This window comes from Rhopilema esculentum, chromosome 20 (assembly GCF_057945365.1).
Source record: "Rhopilema esculentum isolate cy_ngs chromosome 20, ASM5794536v1, whole genome shotgun sequence".
Classification (NCBI taxonomy): domain Eukaryota; kingdom Metazoa; phylum Cnidaria; class Scyphozoa; order Rhizostomeae; family Rhizostomatidae; genus Rhopilema; species Rhopilema esculentum.
The window spans coordinates 6,909,081-6,927,080 of record NC_142834.1 but is presented as its reverse complement, the minus strand read 5'-3'; the positions used below and the strand labels follow the sequence as shown (position 1 = coordinate 6,927,080).

The window sequence follows — 18,000 nt, the reverse complement described above, 5'->3', positions numbered from 1 at the left end:
TTGACATGGTTTGAGAAAAGGACCCCATTTGCAGTTGTCATACAAATCTCGTATTTAGTCAGTTGCCATCCTTATGGGGTCGTTGGCAATGAAAACTTTTTTGAAGCACCTGTCAGCTGCAATACCAGAGATACTGCTACCTCTACCTGGAAACTGGCCTGAGTTTTATAAATGACAGCAGTTTTGTGCAGGGCTTTCAGCAACAGGTATGCTATTGCTGGTTTTAGAGAGTTAGATTGAAACACTGGTTAGCAGGATCAGCAATCGTATTATTTCCGTGAATAATGTAATGCCAATATCACTGCATGAAAATTTGAAGGCAATCTTCCCTCGGCAAAGGTGGGGTTACAGAGAGAGGCTAGGATGAAGAAATGGGAAACTAGCCAATTAGGGAAAAAAATAGCCAAAATGTGGATATTGCCTTTTCTTGAAGCTAGATAGGTGTTTGATACAATAGCTCAGCATATCCAGGTGCAACTGATTACCTTTAATTTTTTTCTCTGTTTTTTTATAATTCTTAATTTGTTACTTATCACTTTTCAGACATGTTTTATTTTCCTGTTCACAGGAAAGCTGTTACCAGAAATCGACTTCAAATTAGACACTACATCAAAGGTATGTTGTTTGTATGTCATTGCTATGTATTCCGGTATTGCATTACAATGTTTCTAAACCAATAATCTGCTATTTGTATGTGAAATAAAATGTCACTTAAGACAGTCTGATTATATTATAGCACCACACATGTGATTTGTATTTATTGCAACAGTGGGGTTTGAGCAGGTTTCTGGTGAATCTTCTATGTAAAAGACTCAGTAATGTGAAGATCCAGTGCCCTTTCTATTTGCCCCAAACTAAAATAAACATGTAACAAAAACAAGAAACAGTCTCATGGAAACGTGTTCTTTTGCGTATCAGGATCATTTCTATCTAACTTGCAACACCCCTTACCTGCAGGGATGCCTTCTATATTCTATTATGCGAGGGAGAGGAGCAGGGCCGTAAATCCCGGGGGGGACGGGGGGGGACTGGACCCCCCCAAAAATCTGGAGCAAAACGATTTTTTGGAGAAATTACCATCATTTTTCTTGAAAGAAAAAAATCCCTGGTAGCCGGGTTAGAACCAAACTGCGTTTTTCTGTGTTATTGCAACCAACCTCAGCCACTAAGGTTATTTTTGTAAGCAGAGTGGTTTTTATAATTTTTACAAGATAAAAACTTACCGTTTTTTACCGTTTTTTACCGTTTTATTTTTGAAAACAAAGTATGAAATAAAAAGAGAGCAATCTGTCATTTTATTTGACCTATTTACTAACTTACTTACATACATTTCTTTTATTTGTCTATTATTTGCTTTAATTTAGTAAATCACTTTTTGTATCATTCAAATGTATTTATTTTTTATGTGTAAACATGGCCTACTGAAATCAGTCAAAATAAGGAAGACGCACATTTCTGTTCAGAAAGTAAATTTCTACCAATCAATACAACAGCGTTCCATAATACCCCAAAGTCAGACACTAAGGTTTAAGCATGACTCTTCCCCTCCAAAATTTCACCCAATAAACAATAATCTGTGTTCTTCTGAGAAACGCCGAACTTTCTATCCTGAGCGATTCTAGTATTTTATTAAATTTAGTCTGGGGGATGCTTTTTTAGCCTTCCTAGAAGGTAAAATTTCAAAAATTTTCTTCCGCGTCGGACCCAACCATGGTGGGTCCTCCTACGACAGTTAACTTGATTCTTAGCTCCCAAGGTTCAATTTCTTGGGGCCATCTCTGAAAAATGTTATCCATCCAATTATAACAACAAGTCCATGTACTAAGGAATATCTGTAAATACCTTCTATAGAGCAGAAAGTCTTGAGAAATCCAAAATATTGACTTTTGTTTTTAAAGTAATTTGCCCCTCAACTGTTTCCATAACACATAACACATACCCTTGTGGTGCCATGGCCACTGCATACTTTATATTCATTTGCTCTGCTGACCCCCCCAATTCACATGACAGATTTACGGCCCTGGAGAGGAGAAACTGTATATCTGGTTGATTCTTGAAGATCTAAAGATAGAAGATAAAGAGCCTGTGAGGGCTGCACCCCTCTCCTAATTAGGCAAGATCTACCACATTTAAGGCTCAATTCAGGCTCTTTTACCTCAACAAGCCAACAATATTTGGGCAAGACTCCGTAACAAGCCTCCCCTTAAAGGTTTTGCATTTGCTACACCCATGCTCAAAGTTCACCAGTCACATCATGAATCTTGCCATGAATGATGCTCACTAGACTGTTATTTCATGTAGCAAAGGTAGAGGAGCCACAAAACTTTTTTAAGATGTTGTTCCATTTGGATTTTAGTCGGTAAAATTGGGATTTGACGGGTAGATAAACTTTTTTGTAGAAAATAGTACTTCATGTAATTTTTAAAAACATTCAAAGATATTTTAAAGTTCTGCAGTTCAGTTTTTCCGTTGATCCAAAAGAGAATTTTCAGGAACATCACAGAAGAAGATTAATCCCAAGATATCTGACAAAAACAGAGAAAATTTTAGTCTGGAAGATGCATTTCTAGCCATCCTAGAAGGCTTAATTTAAAAATTTCTTTCGCGTCGGACCTATGGTGGGTCCTCCTATGTCACTAAACTTGATTCTTAGCCCCCTTGGCTCAGTTTTGTGGCTCCGTCTCTGAAACTGCGAAGCACAATGCACCAGGTCGTCTACATCTCTTTACGCTATTTTCTTGCGAGAAATACATTTCATAGAACTTATCTGTTATCAAGAAGTGGGTCCAGTTGACAAACAGACAAGTTCTATTCAGTGTTTCTAAAGGTTGAATAAAAGTACGTGACCACAAAAGCTTATTCAAGAACTTTCATAAAACTAATAGTTTTAAAGCTGAAGTTGCTTTGTAATAGCTGAAATTTAAATATTAACAATGCTAAAATATTATGATCGCATTAACGAAGTGTAATGCTGCCAAAATGTACTCGGTAGGTAAACACTTGCACCAAAAAAACAATTTCCTGAAACCGGGCCTGTTCAAGACACGTCACTGGTTGTTTTGTCTGAATGGAAATTATATAGATTTTTGATTCAATTAATGCCGATGAAAACAGATACGATGAGAGTAGAGAGAATAGAGATGAGAACAAATTAAGGGGATCCCACGCAAAGATGTCTTCAAATAAATAGAAAGAAATAACAACGGCCAACTTTTTGTATCAACCAGCCTCCCTGAGCCCCCTAGCTCTATACCCCTGCGTTGCATACAGCTTGTGAAAATTTCCCTGAATTTTTTAATCTTTAGATAAACTGACAAATATTTTCCGTGGAGACAAAATTGCTCCAGTTCAGTGGCGGATTTAAGGGAGGCAACTTGGGGCAGTTGCCTATCCCTCGACGAATTGAAGCAAGTCTGACGCCCCTTTTTGGAAATTGTGCGCCCCTTTTGAAGAATGAGAATCAGGTGAAAAAGTTTCTGAGACCGATAGGTTAATTTGCTTCAAGGATAACCTCAAAGTTATGTTGTATATTCCGGAAATGGATCTGAAATTGTTGTATACAGCATACTCTCGTCATCAATTTTCGAAGAAATTTTCAGCGCCCCCACCACCAACTGCCCTCCTTCGAGTTTGCTCTGGATCCGCCCTTGCAGTTCCGTCATGTCAGTTATTTTTCATTTGTTTTTATCAAACATGATTGTCAACGTCGCCATGCTCGGATATTTCCCACGGGCTATCAAACGATATGGCATTGCTAACTGTTCGAATGAGGTTTTTTACAATAAGGATCGTGTAAATATTTTTATCGTTTATAATCTTGTTGTTAGACGTTTTTGTTAACACCCATGATTGTAATCATTTTCTGTTCTGTTTAGTCGATTGAATATTTTTCCATGTTGAGACTCCCATTTTTAGCAGTGATGGTAGAAGAAATTGGCTTTGTTACTGCTCCGAAACATATTTATTTAAATAGTTTCAATTTTAAAAACTGAATTTTAATTAAAATCAGCCACCACTGATGAGAAACGCTAAACTGAACTTTGGATCGCACTTTTCTGTCAGAGACAGGGGCGTCAAGAGGGGATAAGGAGGGGTAAAAGGTCCGGGGCACGTGCTCCGATGGGGCCCGTAATGAAGTAACAGGATCTATTCATAATGCAAAAAACTACTATTTCAGCTACGTATATCGAATCTACGCATGTAGCTTTATCGCAGAGAAATGTCTACATGTCCTTGTTTCATGTAAAATTCCTTTTAAAAATCCTTAAGAAATTTTTTCAACAATTGTACGTAAAAAAGGCGTTTCCTTTGTTTTCCGGGAGACTGAAGGGCGTGGCCACATGAAATTTTCTTAAGGGGGTCCTGTTTTGTGAATCACCTCTGGGCCTGAGCTTCTTCTCGAAGGCCCTGGTCAGAGAGTAGCTTAAACTAAACCAGTATTTGAGTTTGAAACTGTACAAAGTTGGGGTACAACCATTGGCACCTCCAGTTCAATAGAATTTTTGAACTCTGTATTATTTTCATCTTTTGGCTGTTTGGACATTTTTACTGTCTCCGGTTGTTGTTGGGGCAGAAAATGGCGCTGGGAGCAGTGGCTGCCTGTCTGTTGGTTGGGGGTCCTGTCTGCTTTTTTACTTGCGCTCGTGTTATATATTTATGTACATGTGTCATGTATTTTCTTTTTCTTTATTTTTCTTTAAACACTGGTGTTAAGCTTCTTTTTAGAAAGCAATCAGTATATTATTGGTAGATAGATAGATAGGTAGCTCCTTCATAGAATCTTAAATGCAGTGTTTTCAGACAAACAGTATGCTTCGAAGGGAGAGGGCTGTCGCTCGGCTTAAACCAATCAACGATCAAATAGCTTGGTTTAAACCAACCGAATCAGAGAACGATTAAGTTCTTTTCAGAGGTTGATCAGCAGTTTAACGATCATACACGCAATTCGCCATATATATTGACACACTGCCTTTCTTTGTATTTAAAGAGTGGGGGAAAAGCGCCAATCTCCGTCTGCACGGTTCTCTTATCGGAATCTTATAGAGCTTTACTGCCTAGGTTTTGTAGCATTGTTGCCAAAGTATTTTCTCCAGAAGTTTAACTTTTGCGTGTTTCAAATCTCATTTTTTGATAACAAAATAACAAAAAATCATAACATTGATAACTGAGACCCAGAATATGGCGAATTATAACTGGTAAATGAAAAAAACACAAACGTAATTATCATAAAAAATATCGGTATTGTTTGTAAAAGACCAAAGAGATTGGAATTTGGAAACGTCACAAGAGAAGAAGGTCTTTGTAAAGACCCTTTTGTTGAACTGTCTCGTCGCTGCTGATCGCCGTTCTAAAGAGTCGCTTCTCTATGCCACTGCTGGTCTTTGCGTCTTCCTTGCTGGCGTTATTGCATTTTGTGCAGGTGTCCTGAGGGCTTAGTTCCATTGGTCTGTTGTTTGCATTAGCCGTGTTTATGGCATGAGATTCAAATCCAACGCATACAAACTGAGGGATCATTTTGACCAAAGATTTTTTATAAAAACCCATTTTCCAGACTGCTTTTTCTGTTGCGAATAAAGAAGATTTGTTTAGATGTGTATCGTGATATGATACGTTAAGATGAAGCCCTTTCAATATTAATTTTTGTATTCCGACGGCAAACCACTTTCAACGAGCTGATTTTATGGCTCCTTTTGAAAATGACGCACGTCATTGTATTTCGAGTAGATTTATGCCTTTGAGCGGGGGGTATTGTTCTGCGTGACAAAGCCGTTTTTCTTCAGTAGAAATTTAACGACAGTAAGTTAGAATAAAATCGTTAAGTTATCAGCCTGTAGCCAAGGAGTTGTCTTCCATTCACAATCGTTTTTGTGAATGCAACATTTTTGCTGTTTCTCATAGATACACGTGTTCACTGAAAGATCATGGCCAGACAAGAGTGTCTTGCTCCTCTCCTACTTGTTCTCGGAATTCAGCTGGCGTCTGCTTTGGGTGAGTGTATAAAACTGTTTTGTTAAAATTAGATATTCAAATTGATAACATTGAACTTTTGGCTATAAATCTCGTTTTTAGAAGGACACACACTCCGTTGTAAAATCCCTGCCATACTATTGTAGGCGAGTCATGGGTTTAACTCTGATTATTCGTTTTAGTTGCCTCTTTTCAATAGGCTTTCTGGATATCAAGTAAAGTTGTGTTCCGTTGCGATCCCAATCGTATTGTCAAAAGAACAAGACATCATGAGATTTGCTTAAAAACATTTGTTGATGCCGAGCACTGCTTAACTGATTCTGGTTACCTATAGTTTTTGATGACGCTTGAGTTCGCATTGAAAATAGGTTAGCCTGTGTTTCTTGGTACTTTCATGTCTTGTGTCTGCGATGAGCCAAAAATGAGCAAGGGCGAAGGATATTTCAAGACAGACTCCTTGTATATTTCTCTGTTTATAATTCTATGCTTCATTAATCGGGATTGGACATTTGCGGGGAAGGAATGAAGGGAAAACATAGGGTACAAGTCTTCGTTGATGTTCCCAAGAAACAGCTCTTCAGAAAAAAATTACGCATGCATCTTATCCTTAAAATTGTTCAAAAATAACCAGTGTGACGAAACGATTTAGGGAAACAAAAAGTTTTTCATTTTAACTATGCAGTGTCCAATGCAACTAATAACCCCCTATTGGAATTGATTATCTCTTAAAATATTCCAGGATTGATATGGCAAATCGACTTAAATGGTTTTGCTTTTATTCAATGATAAATTTTGAGATGTCAGATGTCAGTATTCAAAACAGAATGAAAAGACTCGAAGCTATTTCTTTACAAATGTGAATATTTTTCAACAGAATCTCGTTAATCTTAGCTTTGACCATTTGGTATACATTGAAAACAAGCAGACTGTCCAAGTCCAGGGCAGTCCATGTGTTGCCCAGAAATGTTGTATTAACGGGAATATTCCTAGTCTGCGTGAAAGATCATATCTTTCTCAGTCACGGTCTGTGACGCTGGCTAGAATATTCCACGTCCAAACTGTAGGAATCAGTCCACTGAAATGCCGCTAGGTCATCTGTTTATCAAGCGTAACTCCATTTAACGGACCTGAGTTCAATATCAAGCAGATATAGCCAGGTTGATCATCGTATGTCCTTTCTGAAACTCCCGACTAAATCAAAGTGAGAAGCAGCACCCTGTTTCTTTGGGCGTGGCTTCTTTTAATGCGCTATGCTTTATTCACGATACCAAACATCAAGCACTATTATGCCGGGATCTAGTTTTATTTACCAATAACAAATAAGTAGTCTGGCTTAAATTTGAGCACTTCCTTTTTGTCTAGTATATCTCTATCAACAACAAATACGTGCTTTTTGGTATTTGACAATGGTATATAATGATTCACAACAAATCGAGTTTTCCATCTGCCAAATCCCCACTGTTTGGTCAGGGCACCATCATTGTTATTGAGAAATTCAAAGCCTTTTTATAATGCTAGAATTATCTACCAGGAATTGTGGTTTAGTCAATCAGTTCGAGTCAATCAGCTCTTAGTATGTAATCCAGAAAATGTGAATATGTAAAAGTCATATTTTTACCCAGAGGCCTTGCTAGAATGCGGACTCCCAAGCGTCCTTTCGAAAAGGCATACCGCAAATCCTCGAATTTGCCCCCTCAAAAAGCCCCTACTCGAATAAACCCCCGCCCTAGAACCATAAATTGTCAGTAAACCTCCCCGAATAAGCCCCCACTGCTACCGTAAATTCTCGAATTGGCTGCCCTCGATTTATTGATTCTGCCATCTGAGGTTGCCTTTGGCATTTTATTGAATATCCACAAAAATTCATATTTTTGGTAATTATTAATTAAATGTTCATAAAGAAATTCCTATTAAAATATACAAGGTCTTTTATTAATGTCTTCTTAATGCCTATTGTAATTTTATAAGCACCCTCTCGTATAAGCCTCCCCCTCGAATAATCCCCCATCTAAAAATATTAAAAAATAAGCCCCCGGGGGGCTAATTCGAGGATTTACGCTATCTTCTCCTACATGACAACAAATTTGCTTCCAAACAACTGGTATTTTATTATTGCAACCAAACAGAATCCTACTGACACCCATGCCATCATTTTAATCCTCATCATTTATTTTTCGAATACCCAGAACCCTTGATCTGTTCCTGACCTGCACAAATCCTTTCAATGCAAGTTAAGACTATATTTTCTGTTCCCAAACGCGAGTGCCTGAGATATTGCAGACGATCCACTTGAATATGTTCTCTCTCTCTCTCTCACTAATTTTCTTGCTTTCGCTATGGCTTAACGTGTTCCGCAAGGTTTACCCGTGTACCCGTGTAAACAGATTTCTACTATTTCGATTTTAGAGATTCCTATTCAAAAGCCCTTTAAGTTAATTTTGTAATAGTCACAACAAATGTTTTGGCATTGAGCTGATTGCCTTCCAGCCCTTTTTCCCCAACCAGGGGTCTATGCATTTATCTCTGTGTTCATTTGTTGTTAGACCCCCACTACGTTGCTATTTCTCCTCGATTTTCGTTATTTTACTATTTCTCTGCACTCCTGTGAGTAGGACACTTAGATATTTCCAGCGATTTGTGCTGGCGTGCAAGATGATCAATTTAGCCAGCTAAATAGCACTGCTTGGTTTGTCAAAATCTCAATTTAAAGTTTGATCCAATTGTTGATTTGAGAAATATATTGTGCTTAAGGGTTAATACCCATAAATTCCCAGATGATCTTTTTGTCATATCAACCTTTGGCTCGCATTGCAGATAATTAACGTTAAAATGACGTCACACACGCAATCTGCAAGTCATTTGCAAGTGCTTTCATCACGCTGTTGTTAATTGGCCTTTAACACTTTACTTCGAATTCGCCTTTTTTTCCTTAACTAGCCAGCCAGTAATAATTCTGATAACTGAACTTCTGTCAAGAGAGTTTGTAAGGCCCCTATGTGCGTGTGTCCGTGTGTGTGTTCCTCCCTTCCATCGTTTTCCTGGTGATGCAAATAAACGTTTATCTTGTCCTCAGGTCTCCGGCAAATTTAACTTGTTTTAGGTACTATCGTCCTCGTTTCTATAAAACTGATTAATTGGGATCCTGCTAAGCTAGTTTATACTAGGACTTTGAGCACCGATTTTGGATTTTAGTCATACTCCATATGCAAACACAATTTTAATGGTAAGAATGACTGTTACTCAATCGCGATAAGCATTTAATAATAATAATGATAATAATTACTAGTATTTTCATAGGTTGACTTGATCAGAAGTATCGTTCTGTTATCGTTCAAGCACCTGTAGTTCGTTTCTAAACTTCACTTCGTATGTATTAGAGCTCTTCTTTACTCGGTGTGCAATAGTTATGGAAATATTTCATCGCAAATATTTGATGTATTTCAGAAATCGACGTCACAGATTCATTCAATTTGATTGACGGCTCGAATGGCGTAAGCAAATCAAAGTCTTTGGCCTCGTATCCAATCTACACTTTCGAAAAATCAAAGTCTGCGTTCATTGCAGATGAGAAAATCACGAAGGAATTCCTTGATTTGTTGGCACAGTTCGACCAGTTTATTATTTCATTTTATGTTAAACCGCAGCCTCATAACAAAGGGACGTTGCTATGGATTCAAAACAAAAAAACAGGTTTGATGTCACATTCACGATCATTACGTAGAGATTTTGTTATTGTGTTCGTAATATTTTTCAAAGCCAATACTATTCCTTCTTTTAATTTTACGGTTAACGGTTTCTTAAAGACCTTTTGGAAAATACTTTTACAAATAACCAATCAAAGTCCAGGAAAACATTCTTCCGTGGGGCATTTCCATTGAGCTCTGAAAATTTTCCATGGAGCAACAAAGAAAGCAGGGTGTAGTTTGGGTGTGACCTTTAATTGTCTTTTGTTTTCGCTTGCCTTTCTCACTTTGGTTGACAATCTGCCCGCCATGTTGTATGGACTCTGACATTATCTTTGTTAAATGTGTAGTTCTGAAGAAAGACTTGCAACTATAGAGATAGGGAGATAAGATATCAAATCCCGCCGTATCACATAAGTCTTTAGTTTTCTTGTGTTTTTAATTGATAGCCAAGTTCTAGTTATTTCCACCATGGTTAACCGCATATGGCCAGTATCTTTATCTTTTACAAGACTGTCAAAAAATTGCATCCTACGTTCATTATAAAAGTGCAGAATGCTTGTACAGGATTAGGTTGTGTAATTGGAATTTTAAATTTAGCGATAAAACGATGCTTTTTACATCAAAGACATGTTTTGTTCACTAAGTATTCATCGTCAGTTTATTAAGAACTTCAGTAATCATCATCAGTTAATTTGAAACAGAAACACACAAAGTGAAATGAAACAAAACATTACTAAAGCAAATTATATTTTATCATCCGCGGTCTGATTGCATAAAAAGAGAATAGATATTATTGCAGGTAGGTTTTATTCTCTCTCTCTAATGAGAATGCAAACCTTATTATCCTTCGATTCTCTGATTATTATGTTCAGTTGAAATAAATTCGGGGCTACCCAAATTTTATTTGACGTTTTTTCGCTGTAGCGCAAACGTTGTTTGGACTCTGGTTCAGAACGGGTATAAAGGCCAAATTGAGTATGCCTCATTTCGTACACCGAAAAACAGAGCATATGACATTCCACAATATTGGTAAGTCTTTCTAGGCCTCGAATTTTTGCCTAATAATATTTCTTATTGCTGGGATATTTTTGATGATGCATTTGGTTAGGGGCTTTTTAAATTCCATCTTGGGAACGGTAAAGATGCAGTATGTGGTTAGCATGAATAAACAAATTTGCAAAATATCACTGAAGTTGGTAGAAAAAAGTGATATCAAATGGGTAGGAAATACAGAAATAGCCTAACGATGGTATTATATGTGTCAGCGCAGTGAAGGTTGAAATATTTTTGTAATGAGATACTGGTGACTTTCATAAGAATCGATAGAATATTTTATAAAGATTTTTCAAGCCTTTGAATCAAGTGCATTGGTGTCCAGTGTGGGAACCTACGTTCAACGTTCTACCTTGTTGCTTGTGAACTCTAACATGGCCAGCGGCTCTATTATGAATACGTTCAATGCATGCGGATTTCTAAATATGTCCCTGGATCGTAATGCTTAACTATCTGGATTAATATGAGCTTATGTGATAAATTGTTTCACGTGAAGTCTGTAAGCAAAAAATGCAATGCAGCGCGGTAGTTTGTGAAAAGACATTTAAACACTGCACTGTATAACATATATTTTTTCTATAATTTTCTCATCTATGATTTTTCTCTCACAGGAAACTTAAAAAACGGCGAGTGGCATTACATAGTTATTCATGTCAAGCCTATGTTTGGTCTGGTGCGCAACGTTGATTTGTATGTGAACTGCATCAAAGTTGCTAGTATGCAGTCTCCGTTTGACTACCAAAATGCCCATGGTGATGACTACGAGATGAGAATGGCACAACGTGGAGTGCAGCATTTTACTGTTGCTAGATGGAGGGTAAGGTCATTCAATAAGACCACTTAAGCCGCCAGTAACGCGAATCCTGCCGCTGATTGGTCATAAACAAGTGCCATTCAAAATGCATTGTTTTCCCCTCATGTTACTTTCGGTCTGCATCTGGATATGAGCTACTGCTTGTAACTTATTTACTCTGAGGATTTTGAGGCAAAAAGTGTTTTAGTATACTATATTTCGACTTTTTCATGCTACCATTCATTGTATAAGGTTTAGCAAGCTCGCCTTGTGGTAATTAGCTTTGATATGCACGCAATTTGTCTAGCGGAGTAGCTTTCCCCTCACATAGAAACCCTTTTGAAGCTTGAGAGAACACGGCCAAGCGTGTATCAGTAGAGGACCAATTTAGCAAATCAAGGGCTCCAAGCGTTACCTAGAATTTCTTAAACATCTGGGGGAAACAAAGGAATTTATTCCCACTTCTTTTTTTGATAACCTCCCAAATTCGCGAATAAATCCTTCACTCTAACACCAGAAGCCTCTTAAGAATTGACAGGAACGTTTCTCATCCTGTTTGTTATAGATTTGATTTCTATTTTGTTAATTTTCCCTTTCATCATAGGGAAGCATATCGAAGTTTCTAATGACAGTAAACCGTGATATAAGAAAGTTTGTTGAGTCAGAAAAGTGTCATGTTCGAAAAAATCTTGAGGAGCCAGTTCATGAACGGGAAACAGTTGCAAATGCCCCACGTAAGTGATTTTGAAACATATTTGCGTAAATCGGCCTCCTTTCTCATCTTTCTCTTTATTGTAAGCACTTACAGTTTAGACGTTAGGACATTATCATTTGGGTGTTCACTTGACTTCACTTCACATACTTTGCTCGACGTGAATTGGGCTTCCCAAATCTCAAAGTTTCTTGAATTCAGACTTATTTTGCTATTTAGTTCTGTGGATTTTGCTCTCATCTCAACAGTGCTTAGCTGCATCTTCATTCCCCTCTTAGCTGTGGCTCGATTGCCCGGACGGCAAAACTCTTTAACAAGAAAGGAGCTTGGGGCCTTACTGGACGCTTTCAAATCCGGCAGCCAAGAAGGTGGCTTGGTAAAAGAGATTCTTGATATTGTTAGAGATGTCAGGGAGTTGCAGAATAACCAGGTTTGTGTTATCACTTGGGAAACGAACAGCTATAATTCATTTAGTGAAATCATTACTCCCGGCCATCCAGTTAGTGCGCACGCACAGCCACTTGAGATCATTGTTGCGCATGCTTTTTCGTCTCTGTAGACGGGGTTACCCAGTGATTATAAATTTTGCTCTTTCTGGGAAAAAATGTTTGAAAATATTCGATAACGATCTACCTAGGACTGCAAATGAATAGGCCAGCCTAACAACACACTATTATAATGCTGTTTCGTTATACACAGTGATAGATCATACAACAAATCACATCGTGTTATCACAAAGTATCATATTCTATTGGTTTTATTCATTCTTTTTTCGTATTTTCTTTAGGTTGGGGAGCTGAAGACATTGAGGGAAATATTACAGCAACTAGCAGGAAACAGACATGGTATTGTGCTTCTTGACAGTAACAAATACAATTACTGTAAAGTTAAGCGTTGTTCGCATGTATTTTGCGAAGAGATTGTATCCATGGGCTTTTCTTATAATGCTATAAAAAGATGACCTTTTATCTAGAAGACAGATTTTAAACAGTTGAACCAGACTTAGGATAACGTTTTGTGATTATCTTGTGCAGATCTCTTCAAGAACGATTTAGCCATCTGCTTCGTACATTTTTTTAGCCATGGCTGTTTTCCCCATTTTTCTATATTTTTAATCTTATTTTTCATAGGCCCATTTGCTTTTTACATTTACTAATTATCTGATACATTGATTCACTAGAAGTCTCAATTTTGCTTTCCTACACTGGATTCTGCAAGCAATGAGGTTTTACAACTTTACATTTAATTTCATTTTCCCAGTTGTAGCCACACTGTTTGTTACATCAACACGAAGTTTTGACCAAAACAGACGCAATATGGAATTTAATGCCGTTCTTTTGACAATCTGTCAATCACAACTTGCTCTTGCTCTACACTAAATCATTTTGCTATTTTCTCTTTAGTGATTGTCCAGTCAAACACCTTGGTTGGTTCAAACTCAAATGGGACAAAAAGGAACGCAATAAACTGTGACACGAACCCGTGTTTTCCATTTGTCAAATGCATTAATACTGAGTATGGACCTGGGTATCAGTGTGGTGCATGTCCACCCGGATTTTCTGGCAATGGGGCAAACTGCTCTGATATTGATGAGGTATCTATTTCAAATTCTTTTGGTAAAAGTCTGTTCTAATTTGATCAATGTCATACGGTTAAGAATAATTCGTGAACTTTTGCTTAAGTCTGCCACATGAAAATTGAACCTTTTTAGGCCAAGTGGAGTCGTCAAAGTCCTTTTTCGAAAAAGTTGGGACCTTGCTGAACCCAGAGTGATCCAAACCCTGAACTTCTTTTCAGCTTTTGCTGCCGTTGTATATTATTTATTTCATTTACGTCTGGCCCATCTGGAATTATAGTGACTATGAAGATAATTCTGCCGATGATTCTTTTTCAATTCACGGTTGTGCTTTTCATTATTATATATCCCCTAATTTAAATGAAAGTCCAATCGGATTTAGTGATAAGGAAAAGTTTCTTAGCAAGATAGTAAATCCTGTAAAAGGGCTTTCAGTGAGTTTAATTATAATTTTGCAATCACTGTAGAATAATTCTGATTATTTATCTTTATTGATTATTTTAATGTTGTTTCTTTTCAGTGCAAGTTGAATCCTTGCTCCCCACTAGCTTCTTGCGTGAACCGTGTTCCTGGTTACATCTGTACAGATTGCCCATTCGGGTATCGAGGGAAATCCATTATTGGTCTTGGTATAAAGTTTGTACAGGAGAACAAGCAGGTGTTGTGACCAAGTTACATCATCATTAATTGACAATCATGATTGTTGTCGTGACAATCGTGATCAAATTTATTATCAGCATTGATCATTTTCACCATCGATCATTATCAGCGTCGATTATCATCACCATCGATTATCATCACCATCGATCATAATCAGCATCGATCATTATCAGCAGCTTTCACTGTGAATCATCGCAATCATCATGTTATCATCCCCTGTAATCATGATCTACATGATCGCAATCATATCGATCACTTTCTTCATTACATCATCCGACATTATCGATCGTTATCATCAAAAATCATTGACACGGTCGTGAACCCTGGTAATCAGAGCCCTTAATCAAAACTGCATTTTCAAAGTTATTTTTCTGATATGATGTTTGAATAATTTCTTTTAGATAGAGCAACTATCTGCTTTAATTAAACTCTATCCTTTCAGGGATTTGTGAATTTAACTATCTATTAATCCAATAATTTCTGGTTATCAGTCTGATGCTAGAACATTAAAGTGTTAATCAGAAAGCTGACATTTGACGAAAACGTCTAGAGTTCTCGAGTTTGTGGCTTCACATTTTTCACTGAGAATATTTCTATATAAGACAAGAATTTCAGGAAACTAAATTTCTTTGGATCCCTTCTTTGGAACGTTGTTGAAATCGTTTAAGCTCTTGAAAACGCTGCTGTCATGAATTTTCATATTTTGTCAGTGAGTTAGGATGTTAAAAGAAAAAGACAAACCTTCTTTGATACCTAAAAATTGCAAGTGACCTATCCATGGTATCTTCTGCAGTTTCCAAATGACCTAGGGGCTATTTTGAAGGCTGTACCAACATCTGTCGTGTAATGTGCTTTTGCCATTTGTCATAACTACCACTTAGTTACGTTTTAAGGGCCCAAGTTTACGCCATTTCAGCTTTTTTATATTAGGATTTTGTCTTAAACCGTATTAAATAACGTCATTCTTATAGACATCTTCCAGTTGTCTCTGCTCAGTGCAGATGCTGGAAAGCATTTGCATATCTTTTCGTTTGGTAATGCAAAAACAGAGGCAAAACTCAACATTGAGCATCTTTTTTTAGAGAAAATGCTAAAAGACGATAAGAAAATCTATCCAGTTCTCCGCTTTCCTTCTAGGTTTGTGAAGATATTGATGAATGTAAAGAGAAGAAACACAACTGCGATCCATTAGCAGAGTGCATAAACACAAAGGTACAGTGGCCTTTCCCTGCCACAAAGTTTTAGTGCAAATACTTTATGCTGTTTCTCTTTGTTCGTAAGGGTATGGATCATTTCCACCCCCCCCCCCCCCAAATATCTATGAGCCTTATTCAGGATTCGTGTATATCTGCTGTTCATCCCAGCTTTAATATGATTGAGTAAACCCTGGCTAAAAGCAGCGAAGGAGCGAAGTATCTGTATTCTGAGTCCAGTAGTTTTATGATCCGCTGGCAGCGCGCATACGCAGTAAACCGCTGACATTCGGGGAAGCAATGTCAGCTACGATATGATCAACTTTTGTATGTTTCACAAATGCAACATGAACTTTCATTTGAATTTCAGCTGACTTATATTGACGGCTTCAGTGCTCTCATTACTTAGGTTTGCAAATATTCTCAGTTGCACTCATCACGACGAAGTTTGCTTTTAATCCTACCATTGAATTGTATCTATTGACACTTCAAAATGCATGGAATAGATGAATCGCCGTATTAATAGTGTATCAAATGGCTTTGCGTTTTTCAACTTTTTTCTATCTTAGTTTAAACAACACTCGAAATTATTGGCGCTAAATTATCAGAATGCTATCGCAGCTTCTTGCCACTACGAAGGAGTGGTTTTATAATCAAACGGAAATCGAGTGAAAAGTCCAGGGCGTTTGAACTCCCGCGCTCGATGACGTCATAAAAATCAATTTTTAGAATTTTTTGAAATTTGTTTTCATAACCTGAAAGAGTATCATGAAATACCTCTAAATCTGCAAAATCAATTAACGATATTACAAATTGGCTGAGATATGGCCACAAGAGCACAGAATCTTGCCCACTCAAACCTCTATAATTTGGTCTTGGTTCATAACTTTATGAACCTGGCCAGAATAACAGTAATCCGTTAGCAAACCTTAAACCTTCTATTTGCCATATCTCGCCCAATTCTGAGTATATCTAACTGATTTTGTATATTAAGAGGTATTTTGTGCTGTTTTTTCAGTTTATGTGGTCAAATTTAAGAAATTCTAGAAAATATTTTTGATGACGTCACGCAGGTATTCGAGTGGAAAATCGAGAGCGTTCGAAAAAGGCTTCAAATCGAAATGGATCTCTAATTATTCGAGATGTTAAGTTTATTGTCTCTATCCGTCTATTTATAGAAATTTTATTATAATAAAAAATTTTGATTTATTTAGTGGCCCAACCCATTCTCTTATCCAAGAAAGGTGGTTTTGCGCAAAGATTGATAGAATTCAAAGATGGTTCTCAAAAATGTGTTATGTAAATTCTTCGAAGGTTATTTGTCATATCATTTTAACATCGTCCAAAAATCTTACATTTTCACAACCAACAGTTTTAAAGCCACATTCAAATTTACCTGCTTTCAATTTAAAGCCATAGCCATTCTATTTGCCATTCCATTTGCACCTGTCAGTGTTCACTGGATAGGGGCAACGGCCCCGTGATATCCTCATCAAGGCATGTAGAATTCTCACTTTCTTTATGAAGAGCAGCAGAAACAGTTTTGCCTAATCTTTGCTATTTGGTTACTATCAAACACGTAACTTTTGCTCAAGCAGCTTAATAGATTTCTTAATTAAACTTATTGTCTTTTTGCACTTTTTTGCAGCGTACAGCCGAGCCTATAAATGCGTATTGCGCTAGTTGCAAAAAATCAGTAGAATTTTCCTCTTGCCCCAAAATACCATCCTGCTCCTCATGTCCAGCGATTTCTATAGGCTGATTTACAAATTAAACTATCCCCTTGTTCATCTTTGTATCAGCAGATCCAAAGTTCGGGAGCTAGAATTAAACCATTTTGATACTTCTACTGTTTAAATTTATTTCTGAGATGAATTAAACCCTAGAAATTTCAATGCAACCGAGTCAAATAAATCTTTTCCGTTAGACTTATTCTATCGCTTAGCAAAGTTTTCTAGTTAAGCATGTGTTCCTAACATCCTTGCATGTCGATATTTTCCAACAATAGGGTAGTTACAGATGTGGACCATGTAAAGTTGGTTATGATAAAAATGCCATTGGGAAGTGCCGACAAATTAAGATGTGTTCCGGTGCACCGGGGTCCAAGTCCAACCCGTGCTCTCTCTACGCAACTTGCAAAGCAGAAGGATTGTTAGCAGTTTGCAAGGTAACTTTTTCTTTAGGCTTACAATAATACTCAACTTCGCTTTTCGTCGTTGCACCTGTCATGTTTGACTCATGTACAACTGCACGTTTATCATCATTCATTCTTTCAGATGATATAAAAATATTATCTAAATTATGTAACTTTGATAAACTTCTCTTATTTTTTGCAAACAAGATTTTTCAAACAATTATCA

The 18,000-nt window shown here is 37.2% G+C and overlaps 1 protein-coding gene across 3 annotated transcripts in view; it reads left to right on the top strand.

Annotated features, from left to right (window-relative positions):
* Window positions 1–18,000, top strand: part of LOC135687119 (cartilage oligomeric matrix protein) — a 38,941-nt gene that overhangs the window by 8,739 nt on the left and 12,202 nt on the right. For 2 of the 3 annotated variants that reach the window (XM_065203593.2, XM_065203595.2), the window contains exons 2-13: window positions 569–615; window positions 5,899–5,988; window positions 9,412–9,657; window positions 10,578–10,682; window positions 11,318–11,523; window positions 12,104–12,233; window positions 12,490–12,641; window positions 12,999–13,056; window positions 13,615–13,805; window positions 14,308–14,445; window positions 15,585–15,659; window positions 17,649–17,807. In XM_065203593.2, coding sequence (XP_065059665.2) covers window positions 5,922–5,988; window positions 9,412–9,657; window positions 10,578–10,682; window positions 11,318–11,523; window positions 12,104–12,233; window positions 12,490–12,641; window positions 12,999–13,056; window positions 13,615–13,805; window positions 14,308–14,445; window positions 15,585–15,659; window positions 17,649–17,807 — 1,527 coding nt within the window. In that variant the 5' untranslated portion in view covers window positions 569–615; window positions 5,899–5,921. Of the gene's footprint in view, window positions 1–59; window positions 207–568; window positions 616–5,898; window positions 5,989–9,411; window positions 9,658–10,577; window positions 10,683–11,317; window positions 11,524–12,103; window positions 12,234–12,489; window positions 12,642–12,998; window positions 13,057–13,614; window positions 13,806–14,307; window positions 14,446–15,584; window positions 15,660–17,648; window positions 17,808–18,000 lie in introns of those variants that run through there. The other variant, XM_065203594.2, reaches the window with a different exon arrangement.